At 42.4% G+C, this 15,846-nt stretch overlaps 1 protein-coding gene across 1 annotated transcript in view; it reads left to right on the plus strand.

Annotated features, from left to right (window-relative positions):
• PTPRO (protein tyrosine phosphatase receptor type O) overlaps nt 1–15,846 on the plus strand; it is a 161,447-nt gene that overhangs the window by 95,437 nt on the left and 50,164 nt on the right. The window contains 6 exon segments of the mRNA XM_035346790.1: nt 172–330; nt 2,319–2,471; nt 4,133–4,579; nt 5,556–5,717; nt 12,494–12,693; nt 15,052–15,172. Coding sequence (XP_035202681.1) covers nt 172–330; nt 2,319–2,471; nt 4,133–4,579; nt 5,556–5,717; nt 12,494–12,693; nt 15,052–15,172 — 1,242 coding nt within the window.

Raw genomic sequence — 15,846 nt, forward strand, 5'->3', positions numbered from 1 at the left:
CCAGACCTCTCGGAAGCCCCAGATATCACCCATGAGATTTAAGAGCCCTTGTTCTGTACCTAGTAAAACCATTTCTTTCTTGGAGGTATATGTGTGAAGAACTCATACTTGCCTATTAATCTGCTTCTTTCTTCCTTTTTTTTTTTTTCCTTTTATTTGTATATCCTTTAGAACCTCTTCCTGTGAGCAGTGTTTCTATCTATGATTACAAACCATCTCCAGAAACAGGAGTGTTGTTTGAAATTCAGTACCCAGAGAAGTACAATGTTTTTACCAGAGTAAATATAAGCTATTGGGAAGGAAAAGACTACCGAACAATGCTATACAAAGGTAGGAAGAAATTACTCCACTAAAACTTAATGTTAACTCTACTGGAAACATTGAAGCAGTGGTTTTGGCATGTACTGGTTATAATGATTTATATTTCTAGTAAGGTGTCTGTTTATATAACAGTTTTTATATCATGAATTAAGAAATCAGTATTAAAATGGAGTTGGTATATTAGTTTGGATTTAAACCTTCTTCTCATCTCAGTCTTAGTGATGCTTCCTTTCTTTTGGATTTTCAAGGAAGATGAAGATTTTTTTTCTTTTTTTTGTTTTTTTTTTTGTTTTGTTTTATTTTAAATAAGCACACACTAAAACTTGCCAACTTTTTTTTGTTTGCTGCTGCTGTATAGTGCCCCCCTCAATGAAAAAAAAAAGGGGGTGGGAGGTGTCAAAAAATTCAATAGGAAGGGCGGAGATATACTTTGGTTTCCTAGATGTAGTTGTTGAAAATCCCTGGATTACATTCTGTCTCTGTTGAAAGCATCAATAAAATTCCCATTCTTTCCAGCCAAGATTTCTCTTTGGTGAATAGCTGACAGTGCTCAGGGATGCACCACATCTGGGAAAGCCATTCAGTATGTTTGATTTCTGGCCAAGGGTTTGAACCTGGTACCTCTCTATCACTGTAAAGTCAGGCAGTGCTAGTAGCACAATGCTGTATATTACTGTATAGTACTGTATCGTTTTGTGTTGTCCCTGAGCTAATAAACCCCTGCTGCATTTTATCAATTTCATCCTTCTTAAAACAATCTAACCCTAGGGCGGCCCATCTAACAATCTAGACAGTCAATCTAAACAATTTAAACAATCAATCTAACAATCCAAACAGTCTAACAATGGCAAATTCTGCTTTATTTTTTTATTTGTTTAAATCTGAACTCCCTTTTGCCCTCCAGTATAGCTAAAGCATAGCATTTATCTCAAAGATGTAAATAGGACTGTCCTATGGAAAGTATCCTAAGAGGTGAGAAAGGCATCACATATCCTGCAGGACCTAAAACCCACAGGGTTAAGTATTGCATGGTGGCAGTAAAATTTGAGTAATCTGAATGAGGTGCTGAATTGAACTTTAGGTGTGTAGGTAAGGATCCTAATGTAGAAGCCTGGTAGCTGTAAGCCCTATGTGGAGTCAGCAGAGGGAGATACACACCTCAAGAAGGAGGCTGGAAAACTTTGGTAGCTCTTTGCTTCAGTGCAGAGGTGGGGGGCGGGGGACTAGAATCACGTTTGCACAACTGAGAAATGCCAGGAGTTGAGAATGGTGGTTCTGGATTATAGCACTAAATACAGGTGGATCATAGAACTAAATACAGGTGACCTCCTTCCAGAGAACAAAGGTGATACTAGCAGTAATTTTTGTTTTCCCCAGCTAGTACACAGTTTCTGGGGCTATAATGCCACTGCTGCAGCTGCTGAGAGATTAAAACGTTCAACCTGAGTTAAGGGATTCACCAATCAACTAGTCTACTCCTACCCCTTGCTAAATAGCCATAAGCAACTTCTCTTCATCTCGCACATGTGCTGATGTTGGACGTGAGCTCAGCGCTCAGGACTGAGTCTTGTGCCCAGTTGCATTGTGGGCTGCCCTTTGAGCATCACCCCTGAACATTATAACTTAGCAAAAGACCAAAGAGATATTTGCGTGCAACAGTTAAAGGTCTGCAGAAAACATCAGGAGCTCTTCAAGATGTTCAGTGTCACATGGAGCAGGTTGCCAGATTCTGTTCGCTTTCCTGTGAGATGTAGTTCATGTTTCTCTTGCTGGGCTTTTTTGTAGCAAAGTGGCTTTGACAGCTGAGGAAAATGTTGGCAAACTGAATTATTAGAATTTCATGTCTTAGACCAGGCTGAGCAACATTTAAACATCTGAAACACTGCCAGTTCAGCATGTGTAGCTGTATTATCAGAAAGTGAACGTTTAATGCATTTTTCTCTTTTTTTCTTTCTTTTTTTTTTTTTTTCTTTTATCTTTTCTTAAACCTTCTGCAGATTTCTTTAAAGGTAAAACAGTTTTCAATCACTGGCTGCCAGGAATATGCTACAGTAACATCACATTTCAGTTGGTATCCGAAGCAACCTTCAACAAAAGCACACTAGTGGAATACAGTGGGGTCAGGCATGAGCCCAAGCAGCACAGAACAGGTGAAGAAAATGGTTATGTACCATTTGCTCCAAGTCTGTGTGTTTGTTTGCCTTTCTGCCATGGGAGGAGATTGATTGCACAGTGAGGGGGGTGTGGGTGGGAAAAATCATGGGATCTACTCCTGGCCAGGACCATGGAAGGAGGATACTGTGGCTGGTATTGGGGAGGCAGGGCATAGGGTTATGTGTGCAATACAGTACACAGGGAAATTGGTATGTATGTTTCTATTATAAAGCTGCTTTCTTAGGGCATAAATTCTGCTCTACGTGACACAACCTCGTCCTTATGTTCAGAATTAATTTTTAAACCACAAGAATGTCACACCGAGCATACTATTGATCTAGCTATTTTGGTCTGTCTCCTCTTGCAGTGAATCATAGCTGTACTGCTGGAGAAGGGCTTTCTCATTGTGCAGTCTTCTGTCATGGAGAAGAATGTCACAGTCACCCCACTTGGCAGCCAGTTTATGCCCCGAAGCATGAACTTTTAATTTCCAAGACAGCAATGTTGCAAAAGCTGAAAATTGCATTTGTTCAGTATCCAGAACTAATTTAATTTGATCCTGGGACCTTGTCCCAAAGTTTCTAGTTAATCTGTTGGAGCATAGACATTTTCCAGGGTCCAAAGTGAAATGAACCAGTGGTAAAATTAAAAGGCCAAATCTTCAGATGAATACACTGATATAGGTGCATAGCTTTGTACAGAGCAAAGACAACTAATGCCAGCTGAGTTATGTCTTGAGGATCCTAAATGTAGTTATTGAGATACTGAACCTTAAGAATGCAACCAATGGGATTACATTTTCTTCTTTCCTATTGCCTTCCTATCCCTCATTCTGCACATGAAATGCAATCAGATTGTTGTGTCAGTTTTTGCATCAGTGGCTGTGGCTGGGACAGGAGGAGATGAACAAATTAGTATGTTGTAAGGTGCCAGCTTAAAATGTATCATACAAAATCTTTGCATAGGCTACTCACGTTTATCACAAGTTAAGGGCATATACGCAAGCAATTACAGCAAGTCAGACACAATGCTCTGTGTGATAATTTCTACAATGCCTGCTGGCATAAGTAGAAATAACTTTGCATGCTAGAACCTTGTCTTCTGGAGACCAAAATTTGAGATCAAGCTTTCACAAATATTAAAATTTAAACTGATCTTTAATACTTGTGAAAAGGTGGCTGCTAAAAGCATAAGAAAAGCCCTATGGCGACGTGAAGGTCATACTTTTCAAATATGAGTTATGCCATATGCTAGTTGTACAGGTGCTTTTCAATTCATTTCCACAGAGGTATTTTGCCATTAGCATAAGATTGCAGAAAACGTAATACATGAAATTCCACATTTTCAAATTAACACTTAAGTAGTATTGCTGCCATAGTAGCACTGAAGTCTGATTTACTGTGACTTCATGTGTATTCTACATCCTCTTATGAAAAGTACTGATTTTTTCTATGAATTTACACTAAGCATGATTCCACCAGAGTCCTTCTGGTATAAATTTTTGTAAGAGAAGGAAAAGTCTTAGTAAGAGTAGGTCATTTCAAAATATCCCTAGATACAATGTTTTTCTGCAAACAATATTTCCCTAGGGAATTAACATATCGTAAAGGTACACAGAACACACCTATTAAAAGATAAACCCTTGCTTCTTTTTTAGTTCCTTACCCACCTCGAAACATATCTGTTCAGATTGTGCCAATCAACAGAAACAACTGGGAAGAGCACAGTGGGAATTTTCCTGAAGAATCATTCATGGGACCACAAAAAATCATAGGCAAAGAAAAGCTTAGCCGTTTTTCTGGTGAGCCACCTGTAATTCCAGCAGTGAACACATCTGCAGCCTGGCCAGATTACCGCTCTAACAGCACTGAGTATGAAGCCACATCGCAGCCATATTGGTGGCCTAATGAAGCTGAATCATCAGAGGGTGAAGAGGAGTTTGTCAATGCAGTTCCCAGTGATTACGAGGCCAATGAAGTCAACACATCTGGAAAACTCACACCAGAGCCTGCCCCTTTCCTTCCTGTACAAATGGTGCTGACTTGGTTACCACCAAAGCCTCCAACTGCCTTTGATGGTTTCCATATCAATATTGAAAGGGAAGGTAAATCAGAGCCTTATACCCTTCTCATAACCCATTTCTATAAGTCCATTGGAGGGTTCGTCTCTTCTACAAATTATTAATTACCTAGTACTGTGCCTCAGAGGACTTTATTAGATCTCTTGTGTTTCTTGAGAAGTTTCTTGCATTGAATAGTGTGTATTTCTGACTGGGCTTCAAAAAGTAAGGGAGGAGGGGTAAATCATGGTCTGCCATTCTCTTTTATAAAACAAGATTTATACTGGTGTGCATGTTGTTGCACTGTTTACACTGCAGTTATCCTAAATCCATTCTGGTATCAGAGAAAAGAGAAACAAGCTCATAGAAATTTGAGATGAAGAAGATACATTATATCATGTATCTTCGTCAGCCGCCGAGAAAGGTTCTCAGGGGGATCTTGAATGGAGGAGAATAGAGGGAAGTCATTCTACAGTCAGATTAACAGTTGTCTCAGAGTGACAAGTGAACATATTCCTTAGACCACAAAGAAGCTGTGGTGGAGAATGGAGAGACTTTTCAAGTGGTGGAGCTGCAACAGAATAGCTGTGTAACTTAAAGATTTCCTATTTTAGAATCTGTTTTCTCCAAACAAATTTTATTTCCTGACAAGCAGTTTTCTTAAGATTTCCCACACTTAGGGCTAATACATTCTTTTGGAAGAATAAGAAGGCAATAGACAGAAAATCGGAAGCTCCTTTTCACTTGCACAGTCACAGCAACCCTATTTGATCATCCCTACTATTGAATGAAATTTTAGTCTGGGCTTATTGTTCCTGTACACTTATACTGCAACCTTGGTCATTAATTACTATTATGCTGATGGCAAGAAATAAAAATACCCACATAAATCCAGTCCTTTTGGATACCTTTTGATCCCACAGCAGAAACTGTATTAGCATTTCTGATATAAATCATTTTCTCAGTAGCTGGAACCTCACAAATTTAAATTAATCGATGCTATTTTCCCCCCTTGATTTAGAGAACTCCACAGAATTTCTGACAGTAAGTGAGGACACTCACAAATTTGTTGCTGAACTGAAAGAACCTGGGAAATATAAGTTGTCTGTAACAACATTTAGCTCCTCTGGCTCTTGTGAAGTTCGGGGAAGTCAATCAGCAAAAACACTCAGCTTTTACATCAGTAAGTATCTCAATAAATCTTTATCTCCCAGACCAACATAATATTAATGCACAGGGGGTTTGGCCACTAACACACTGTAGCAGCTGTGACATCTGCTGCAGTATCAGAAAAGTCCAGTCTTTTCCAAAACAGAGTCTCCTCTTGCATCTTCTAAAGAGATGATTTATTTCACAGAATTAAATCAGTGGTTGTAGAGATTCTTGAAAATATTTAACTACCTTACTCCTGGAGGCTGTGTGTACTGTGTTATGGACAAAAGGCTTCTCAGGTTGAGAGTGTGGGAATTGCACAATTAAACACTGAACTCTGAAATTAAATCGTCTCTGAGAGCACACAGGGCAAATTAAGGTAGATGAAATAGTTCAGCCTGCTAAATTCAGAGAAGTAGTAATTTATTATTTCCTTATAGGATTCCAGAGTTTCTTAACTGAAGATGTAGTAAAAGACACAGTCATAATACAGTACTTAGTAAACTAAGATCAATATTGACAATTAGATCAACACGTGAGACAGTTGTAGGTGAATTCAAACTATTGTCCTTCTGAAGACTGTGGTCATACACAGAATCACACAGAATCACGCACAGAATCATATAGGTTGGAAGAGACCTCCAAGATCACAGAGTCCAACCACTGACATAACACTAACAAGTCCTCCACTAAACCATATCACTAAGCTCTACATCTAAATGGCTTTTAAAGGCGTCCAGGGACGGTGATGCAAACACTTCCCTGGACAGCCTATTCCAATGCCTAACAACCCTTTCAGTAAAGAAGTTTTTCCTAATATCCAACATAAACCTCCCCTGGCACAACTTTAGCCCATTCCCCCTTGTCCTGTCACCAGGCACGTGGGAGAGTAGACCAAACCCCACCTCACTGTAGCCTCCTTTAAGATACCTGTAGAGTGTGATAAGGTTGCCCCTGAGCCTTCTCTTTTCCAGGCTGAACAACCACAGCTCCCTCAGCCACTCCTCTTAAGACTTGATCTCCAGACCCCTCACCAGCTTCGTTGCCCTTCTCTGGACTTGCTCGAGCACCTCGATATCCTTCTTGTAGTGAGGGGCCCAAAACTGAACACAGTACTCAAGGTGCAGCCTCACCACAGCTGAGTGCAGGGGGACAATCACTTTCCTAGCCCTGCTGGCCACGCTGTTTCTTATGCAAGCCAGGATGCTGTTGGCCTTCTTGGCCACCTGAGCACACTGCTGGCTCATATTCAGCTGACTGTCAACCAATACTCCCAGGTCCTTCTCTGCCAGGCAGCTTTCTAACCACACATCTCCCAGCCTGTAGTGCTGCTTGGGGTTGTTGCACCCCAGGTGCAAGACCTGGCACTTGGCCTTGTTGAACTTCGTACAGTTGGCCTCGGCCCATTGGTCCAGCCTATCCAGATCCTCCTGCAGAGCCTTCCTACCCTCAAGCAGATCGACACACGCACCTAACTTGGTGTCATCTGCAAACTTACTGAGGGTGCACTCGATCCCCTCATCCAGATCATCGATGAAGATGTTAAAGAGGACTGGTCCCAGTACTGAGCCCTGGGGGACTCCTCTAGTGACCGGCCTCCAACTGGATTTAACTCCATTAACCATGACTCTTTGGGCCCAGCTACCCAGCTAGTTTCTAACCCAACGAAGCCTACGGCAGTCCAAGCCAAGAGCAGCCAGTTTCTTGAGGAGAATGCTGTGGGAAACAGTGTCAAAAGCCTTACTGCCTTTCCCTCATCCACCCAGCGTGTCACTTTGTCATAGAATGAGATCAGGTTAGTCAAGCAGGACCTGCCTTTCATAAACCCATGCTGACTGGGCCTGATTGCCTGGTGGCCCTGCAAGTGCCGCATGATGACACTCAAGATAATCTGTTCCATGAGCTTCCCTGGCACTGAGGTCAAACTAACAAGCCTATGGTTTGCCGGGTCAACCTTCCAGCCCTTCTTGTAGATGGGCGTCACATTTGCTAGCTCCGAGTTGACTGGGACCTTCCCCAATAGCTCGGACAGCTGACAAATGATGGAAAGCGGCTTGGCCAGCTCTTCACCAGTTCTCACAGTACCCTCGGGTGGATCCCATCCAGCCTCATCGACTTGCGTACATCTAAGTGCTGTAGCAGGTCACCAACCATTTCCTCATGGATTGTGAGGGCCACATCCTGCTCCCCACTCCCTTCCACCAACTCATGGTACTGAGTATCCAGAGAACAACTAGTCTTGCCGGTAAAGACTGAGGCAAAGAAGGCATTAAGCACCTCAGCCTTTTCCTTATATCTCATCACTAAGTTTCCCCCCACATCCAGTAAAGGATGGAGATTCTCCTTAGTCCTCCTTTTCATGTTGATGTATTTATAAAAACATTTTCTGTTATCTTTAACAGCAGTAGCCAGATTGAAATCCAGATTATCTTTGGCCTTTCTAATTTTGTCCCTGCGCATCCCTACAACATCTTTCTGAGTGGCCTGCCCTCTTTTCCAAAGATCATAAACCCTCTTTTTTTTCCTAAGCTCTAGCCACAAGTCTGTTCAGCCAGGCTGGTCTTCTTCCACGCCTGCTGGTCGTTGGGCACGTGGGGACAGACCGCTTCTGAGCCTTTAATATTTCCCTCTTGAGGAGTGCCCAGCCTTCCTGGACTGCTTTGCCCTTCAGTAGTGTCTCCCAAGGGACTCTGCCAACCAGTGTCCTGAACAGCTCAAAGTCTGCCCTCCAGAAATTCAAGACAGCAGTTTTACTTGTCCCCCTCCTGACTTTGCCAAGAACAGAGAACTCTACCATTTTGTGGTCACTCTGCCCAAGACGCTCTCCAGAAGCCTTCTAGATTGCTTCCTCTGAGCTTCCTCTGAGGTATTGCATGTCCAGGATACGTCTGGGAAGTTGAAGTCCCACACGAGGACAAGAGACAACGGTATTGCAGCTCTTGCCAGCCGCCTGTAGAATTCCTCATCCATCTCCTCATCCTGGTTTGGCAGTCTGTAACAGACACCCACCAGGATGCCTGTCTTGTTGGCCTTCCCGCTGATCTTAACCCATAGGGGCTCAACCTTATAATTCCCAGTCTCAGCCTCAAGTTCCACAACATCAAAGCACTCTCTATTGGAGAGAGCCACACCACCACCCCTTCTGTGCTGCCTGTCCCTTCTGAAGAGCCTATACCCAGTCATTGCAGCACTCCAGTCATGGGAGTGGTCCCACCATGTTTCAGTAATGGCAACCAAGTCATAGCCTGCCTGCTGCATGATATCTTCTAGCTCCTCTTGTTTGTTGCCCATGCTGCGCACATTAGTGTAGATGCACTTCGCCTGGTCCATTGCCTGCTCCCCCAGCCCTGACATTGTTCTCCCTGGCACACCTCTAATGAGCCTTATTCCCTCCCCATCCCCATCCTACCTAGTTTAAAGCCCTCTTAATGAGCCCTGCCAGCTCCTGTGCTAGTGTCTGTTTTCCCCTTTGAGACAGGTGGGACCCATCTTGGCCAGGTGCCAAGTAAAAAGCGCTCACGTGGTCAAAAAAAATGAAATTTCTATGTTGGCACCAGCCTCTGAGCCACCTGTTTATCAGGTGGGCTTTCTGAGTCCTCTCTGTACCCCTCCCTGCCACTGTAGGGATGGAGGAAAGCATGACCTGTACTCCCACTCAATCTACTAATTGTCCCAGTCCCCTAAAGTCCCTTTGATAGTCTTCAGTCTTCTCTCATCAACATCATCTCTGCCAGCCTGGACTATCCAAAGAGGATAATAGTCGGAGGGGCAAACCAGGTTAGGAAGCTTTCTGTCAATATCCCTGACCCTGGTCCCAGGGAGGCAGCAGACTTCCCTATGGGTAGGGTCAGGTCGACATATAGGGCCCTCCGTTCCCCTGAGAAGGGAGTCACCTACAACGATCAACCTTCTTTCTTTCTTAGTGGAGGCAGTCCTGAGGCGTGGAGTCAACTTCCTCACCCTAGGCAGCCGCCTGGGTAGACTGTTCACCTCGTCCTCACCCACCAGTCTCTCAAGTCCCCGTGCCTCAAACCTGTTGTGTTTGGGCACCTGGGGAGGCAGGGCTGGTAGGGAGGGTGGTTGCCTGCAACGTCGAGCAGGGACCTGTTTCCCTTCCTCCTTACCTTCTAGGTCCCCTCCCTCTGCTGTTTGGGGTGTCTCACCCCAGTTTGTTTCCTTCAGGCCTTGCAGGGAGTTGCCCCACAGGTCTGTCTCCTGCTCGCACTCCCTGATGGCCCTCAACCTCTCCACCTCGTCCTTGAGCTCTGCCACCAGGCCGAGCAGGTCGTCCACCTGCTCACACCTCACACACATGGTGTCTCTGCCACCCTCAGAGGGCAGCAACAGGCTCAGGCACTCTGTGCATCCAGAGACCTGAACTGCTGCATTTTTAAGCGGGTACTCAGTCTGGGTGGCCACAGACCATTTAAAAAGAGCTCTCCGCCTTGTGATGACCATGGTGGTCTACCTATAGGTAGGCAGCCAGTAGATGAGTTGTTCTTATGAGCAGGGCGGAACGCTCTGCCCTACATGAGCAAACTGCCGTGCGAGCTGCCGCACCTCGACCTGTTTGCCAGCCCTCCTGGCCGCCCGCGCTCCCTAGGAGCTGCCTTCGAACGGCTGGGGAAGGGGCGCTGCTGGCTACACCTACGCCTCATCAGCCTCCCTCACGAGAGCTGCCGGGGCCTGGTGGCTCCTTCGGCTACATGGAGTGGCCTCGATGCCAGAAAAAAGCCCTGCCCGCCTCGGTTCCCCACTCCGTGGCAGAACACGTCTGCCCCGGTACCGGTCACAAGGGAATGAGAAGCCTGATTAAGTATACCAGTCAACACACATATACAGTATCTTGTAGTACAAGGGGGAGTAAATATAGCCTACAGAGTGCCCATAAAGTGAAAACAGCTTGCAGCACTACACAGTTTTGCATGCAGGAGGGTAGTGTCTCCCCGACATCATGAATGCTGCAGCAGGACAGAAATACTCATATGAAAAGGAAATACACTTAAGTACTACTAAAAAAAAAATAAGTAGCTCATAACATTTACAAATACTATTTAAGCTTAAATTCATCGTAATGGTTAACTGCGTGAAACTGAATTCATCTATTACTCCTATATTTTTAACAGCTTTACAGTTGAAAGAAACTGTGCTTGAAAAGACGAAGTAAGCAGCTCATGAGAGAAAGGGTCTCTGGTGCTGTAATTTCACTATCTTCTGATTTTCTTTAGGAGTAGTTAGTAGGCATCTTCATTATATGAAAACATTGAAGTATATAAAAGTATACAAATAAATCCAAGTATACATAAAGCAGCATTTCTATTAATACCAAATATTATTCCATCTTAAAAAGTGTGATTTACTTCTATTAAGCAACATACAATGTGTCCTCCATGAAGTTTATCAACAAGGAACAGCAACCTCTCAGAAAATGAGAAAAAGTTAATCAGAAAGTATAGCTATATGAATTGCTAGATTAAGGATGAACTTGAATTTAATTGGTTATAAAGTATTAAGTTGTTAACAGGATAGTAATAACTATTTTTATGTTACATGTAATGCATGAGGATGTTCATTTTTCAAGTTACTTATTTATTTATTTTGATGAAGTATGTCTGTTAGGTTTGTGGGCTTTTAGACCCACATGAAGATTCTTGACAGTTGACCTATTCTAACTCAAGAACCTTAGTATTTTAGGTAAATTTTATATGGATTACTGACAGTATGTCAAATCTGAGATGTGCACAATTACTCTTAAGATGAAATTGCTTTTCCTTTCCTCTTTATTAGCCTTGTATGGTGACTACAACTTTGGGCCCTGATATGAGGATGGAGCCCTGACATAAGGGAGCTTAGTTCCCTTATTGCCAATGTTGAAACAATTTCTGAATAGAAACAGCTACACATTTATCCACAAAGACTAATCTAATGATCAAATTCCTCTTTTTCACAGAGTTGGTGTGGATCTGCTCTCATGAATAAATTTTGCTCACAGCTTCAGCCTTATCTTATCCTTGTAGCTTTCAGTCAGTGAATCATCCTGTTGAATTACTGGCTCATGTTACTCAACATTTTTGTTGGACCCAAATGGCAGTCTGGATTGTCAAATATTATAGCCTGATCTTACACAAAATTCTTGCTCTGGCATTTGTTTTATTTTCTCAATAAATTTAAATTATTAGAATTGTGTGGAGGAAAGGAAGAATGTCAAGGAGAGAGCTGTCAAAAGTGCCACTTAAAACTGAAAAGAAAAGCGCACAATTGTCATGAAATTTGACCAAGTCTAGCTAAAGTTATTTTCCAAATTGCTATTTTATATATATATATATATATAAACAAGTGCTTCAAATAGCCTGATGGAGAATGTGGTTTTTCACTATGGTAACCTCTGTGAACTCAATTTTCACACTTCAGGAACATGGTGCACTTGGGTATTTTAGTGGGTGTAGAAGGGAAAAAAAGGTGTGCTTATCCTTATTTGTCATGGATCTGTACATTATTGGGTATCACTGGTTTTAAAATATTCCATTGGAGCACAACTGATATCGCTGGGTGGTTTCTGGTAAGCAACAGAGAATACTGTAATCAAATTTTCAAAATGTTTATATTTCTCTTGCCATCTCCTGCTCTGCTACAAGTGAAATGGAAGTGACTGCAGGCTGTCTCCCATCTTTGCTTTGTGGAGATGGACAGCCATCAGTCCAGTCTCATCCCTAGTAGTAAGTAATCTTGTGAAAGAAGGATGTTTTAACATGAGAGCCTTAAATGTGTAGAGTGGCTTGCTCACACATGTTTTTTGGCATGTCCCAGGCCCCACAGGTGAATGGATAGAAGAGCTCACGGAAAAGCCCCAGCATGTGACAGTGACAGTGCTCACCTCCACTACTGCCCTGACATCCTGGACAGCCTCACAAGAGAGTGGTGGCAACAGCACAATTGTGTCTGTGGTCTCCCTGACATGTCAGAAGCAAAAGGAAAGTCAAAGGCTTGAGAAACATTACTGCACAGAGGTAAGAGGCAGAGGGTGGAGCCTGTTCAAGTACAGGAAAAAATTGTTCATCATCCTTCTGTTTGTTACCACAATGCCAAGGGCCTCATCAAGGTAAGGGCTGCAGAGCACAGTGGGAGATTCTCTGTCTTGCAGAGTAAAGAGAGTTACAGAGTGGAGGGCAGAGCACAGCATACAGGAATGACAGCATGCACTAAACCATGTTAGTGTTAAAACTGTATTTCTGCTGCACTGGCTGTGTCCAATTCTTTGTTCAAGCTTTTGAGTTATGTTATACCCTTAGAGACATGGTTGTGGCAGTGAGAAATGGTGCAATATCATAATAACACTTAGGCATATGCTACAATCCATGTTTGTTAAGAAAAGTTATCACATTCATGATTATCATTTGACTTGCATAAATTATTTCTTAGATTTCTACATATGAATACAGAACCTGAGCCTAAACTTTCTGGAAGTTAGGGTTCATCAGAAGTCATATTTTCTTTTCACCCACGAAAGAGATTTAAAAACTGCAGAGTAAATAATAATCCAGACCACCTGTGATTTAGATGGGCAATTCTTTAGGGCTGCCATATGGGACATGTTTATGATGATCAGGAGTCCTGAAACCCAAAGTAAGGCAGTTTTATATTACCTGAAACCCATGGTGAGTGCAACCCCAGATCAGGTCCTGTGATTCTGATGGATCAGTGCCGAATGGCTTCAATTAGAAAGAGGTTTTAGTCCACATCTCTTTCCTTCCCATGATGCTGACAAGTTGATTTTCTGAGCAGTGCAACAACTTCTGTCTAACTCCCTGAACATGTGTGACTGAGGAGCCTGAAAATGGCTGCAGTGTTGCCATGTACTGCACCCTCAGCACACCCATGGGAATGGAAGAACAGAGCCAGTGCTCCCTGTGAATCTCTACGTTTGTGATAGCCTGATAAATTACTTAGTACAGGGAGTTCTGCATCCTTTGAAAATCTATTTTTATGGATCTTTGTCAAAGTTTGTTGTTTTATTTCCAGAATAGCCATGCACTTGCACATTGGGAAGTGTCCTTTGAAGACAATTTGAGAATTGTTTCTCAGAACCAGTTTGTAATCTCCTTGAGTTATATTCCTTCCATTTATTAAAAATGCATTAATCTAATCAGGAAGCAAAACAATACAATAGATGATTATAAGCCATGGATAGCAAGTATATACAAATATGATTAAAGTAAATACTACAGGATTCATCTACAAACTCAAATGCAAACACCTGTAGCCTATCTGTGAATAACAAGCTATCTGTAAAAATAAACGTGTTCAGTGAAAATAGGTGAAAGGTCTACGTACAGTTGTTTATTTTTATCACTACAGATATTCATACTGCCTCTAATCAAATTTTATCAGATTATTATACCTGGGATTATTAATGGCTGTTGGTTTGAATTCTCCTTGACAAGCTGAAAAGGGCAAAATTCAGTGCAGAGTTCTATTCGTTTCTACAATTATGCATGAATTAAGTGATTAGCTCTTGAAAGCAGATGTTAAAGACAAATTCCATTCCTCACTAAACCTGTGCTTACACTGATGTATTTATGTGCATCACAGTAAATCAAATGTGACTATGATACAGATTGTGGAAATGCTCCAGAGAAAATATTAGTAGGAAATATCAGCCTGCAGGTCTAGAAGGAGTGCATGATATCTCTTCCTCAAAGCTCCTAGCTGTCTCTTCAGAAGAGTTTTCATACTGTACCCGACCAGGGATCATCTGGTTAGATACTCTTACTCTAGCTCTGGCCAATACCTGGGGCAGCAGTTTAAATGCCAGTGTTTCAAACAGAAAAGAAAAATCAGAAGGTCTCTTCATCAGTTTTTGTAGTGTTGTGCAAAAGAGGCAAAAGAGAGTAATTCCTCTCTGATTTCAGAATTCAGTCATTTAACACTTGCATTCAGAAGACATATTTCCCATAACACTGCCTGTTCACATAGCTGCAGATGAATTAGATGTCTGATGAAAAACCTTAGGCTTTTTTTGAAAATACACTGTCTAAATATTCTAGCCTGGATAATATCACCTGTATATGGATAATATATCCTGAATATTTCAATAAGCCTTGGCACTAGGAGAGAGTGGCTCAAGTGGGTCTGCAGTATCACAGCTGACCTTACACAGCAATGTAAGTGTGATTCTTTGAGCCAGATCATTTGTGAATCGAGTCTTGACCACTGTCAGAGTTCTGTCATTTTGGGCTTAATTGAATAGGGTTTTAGCCACTAGCACATCATGCCTTCAGTTAACTGAAACAGTTCAACTACAGCCTCAATATTCTTTTAACTGACCAAGTAAATACTTCACATCTGATGTGTTCCCACACTATTAGGTGAATTCAAGCAGCAGCCTCATTGAGAATCTTGTTCCTGGTGCCCAGTACCAAGTTGTGGTTTACTTACGGAAAGGACCATTGGTTGGACCACCTTCTGATCCTGTTACATTTTCCATTGGTAAGTCCTGTATTTACTGTTTGAAGTGTTATTTTCCTTTTCTTTTTCCCTTTCCCTTTCCCTTTCCCTTTTTTCTTCTAAATATACATAGTATATTTATTAAATTGTGAAGCCCATGAAGGAATACAGACAACATTGTCACATTGGTTCTTTCAAATGTAATGAACTCTTATTGAGAGGTGGGTGGGTGGGTGGGTGTGGGTGTGTGTGTGGGTGTGTGTGTGGGTGTGTGTGTGTGTGTGTGTGTGTGTGTTGTCTAGCTCATTAACAATGTGGGGGAAAGCTCCTTCTGTGAGAGATGGACATTTCATATTTAGACAATAGATTATTACAAAACCTAACTAGAGAACATTTATGGATTCACATAAACAGAGCCCTATGTAAGGAACTATCTTCACTTTTGGCCACATATATGTTCAACTCTAACAGTGCTCCTGCTCTGTCATTTAGGGTGGGAGTCACCTCACTTAGGTGTGGCCAGCCTAAGCTGCAGGTGGTCTGTGACCAGTTGAGAAGTATGCCCTCCTTGAGGGGAGTCACTCCTACTGTCTCATGAAATGTATGAGATTGTTGTTAAGACATCTGTAGCAAATGTGCTTTATGAAGAATGTAATGTGATCCAGTTTGAAGGCCATGGTGCTAAAAGTCAAGAGAACTGGATTAGCTTCTCCAGT

Source organism: Oxyura jamaicensis, chromosome 1 (assembly GCF_011077185.1).
Source record: "Oxyura jamaicensis isolate SHBP4307 breed ruddy duck chromosome 1, BPBGC_Ojam_1.0, whole genome shotgun sequence".
Lineage (NCBI taxonomy): Eukaryota > Metazoa > Chordata > Aves > Anseriformes > Anatidae > Oxyura > Oxyura jamaicensis.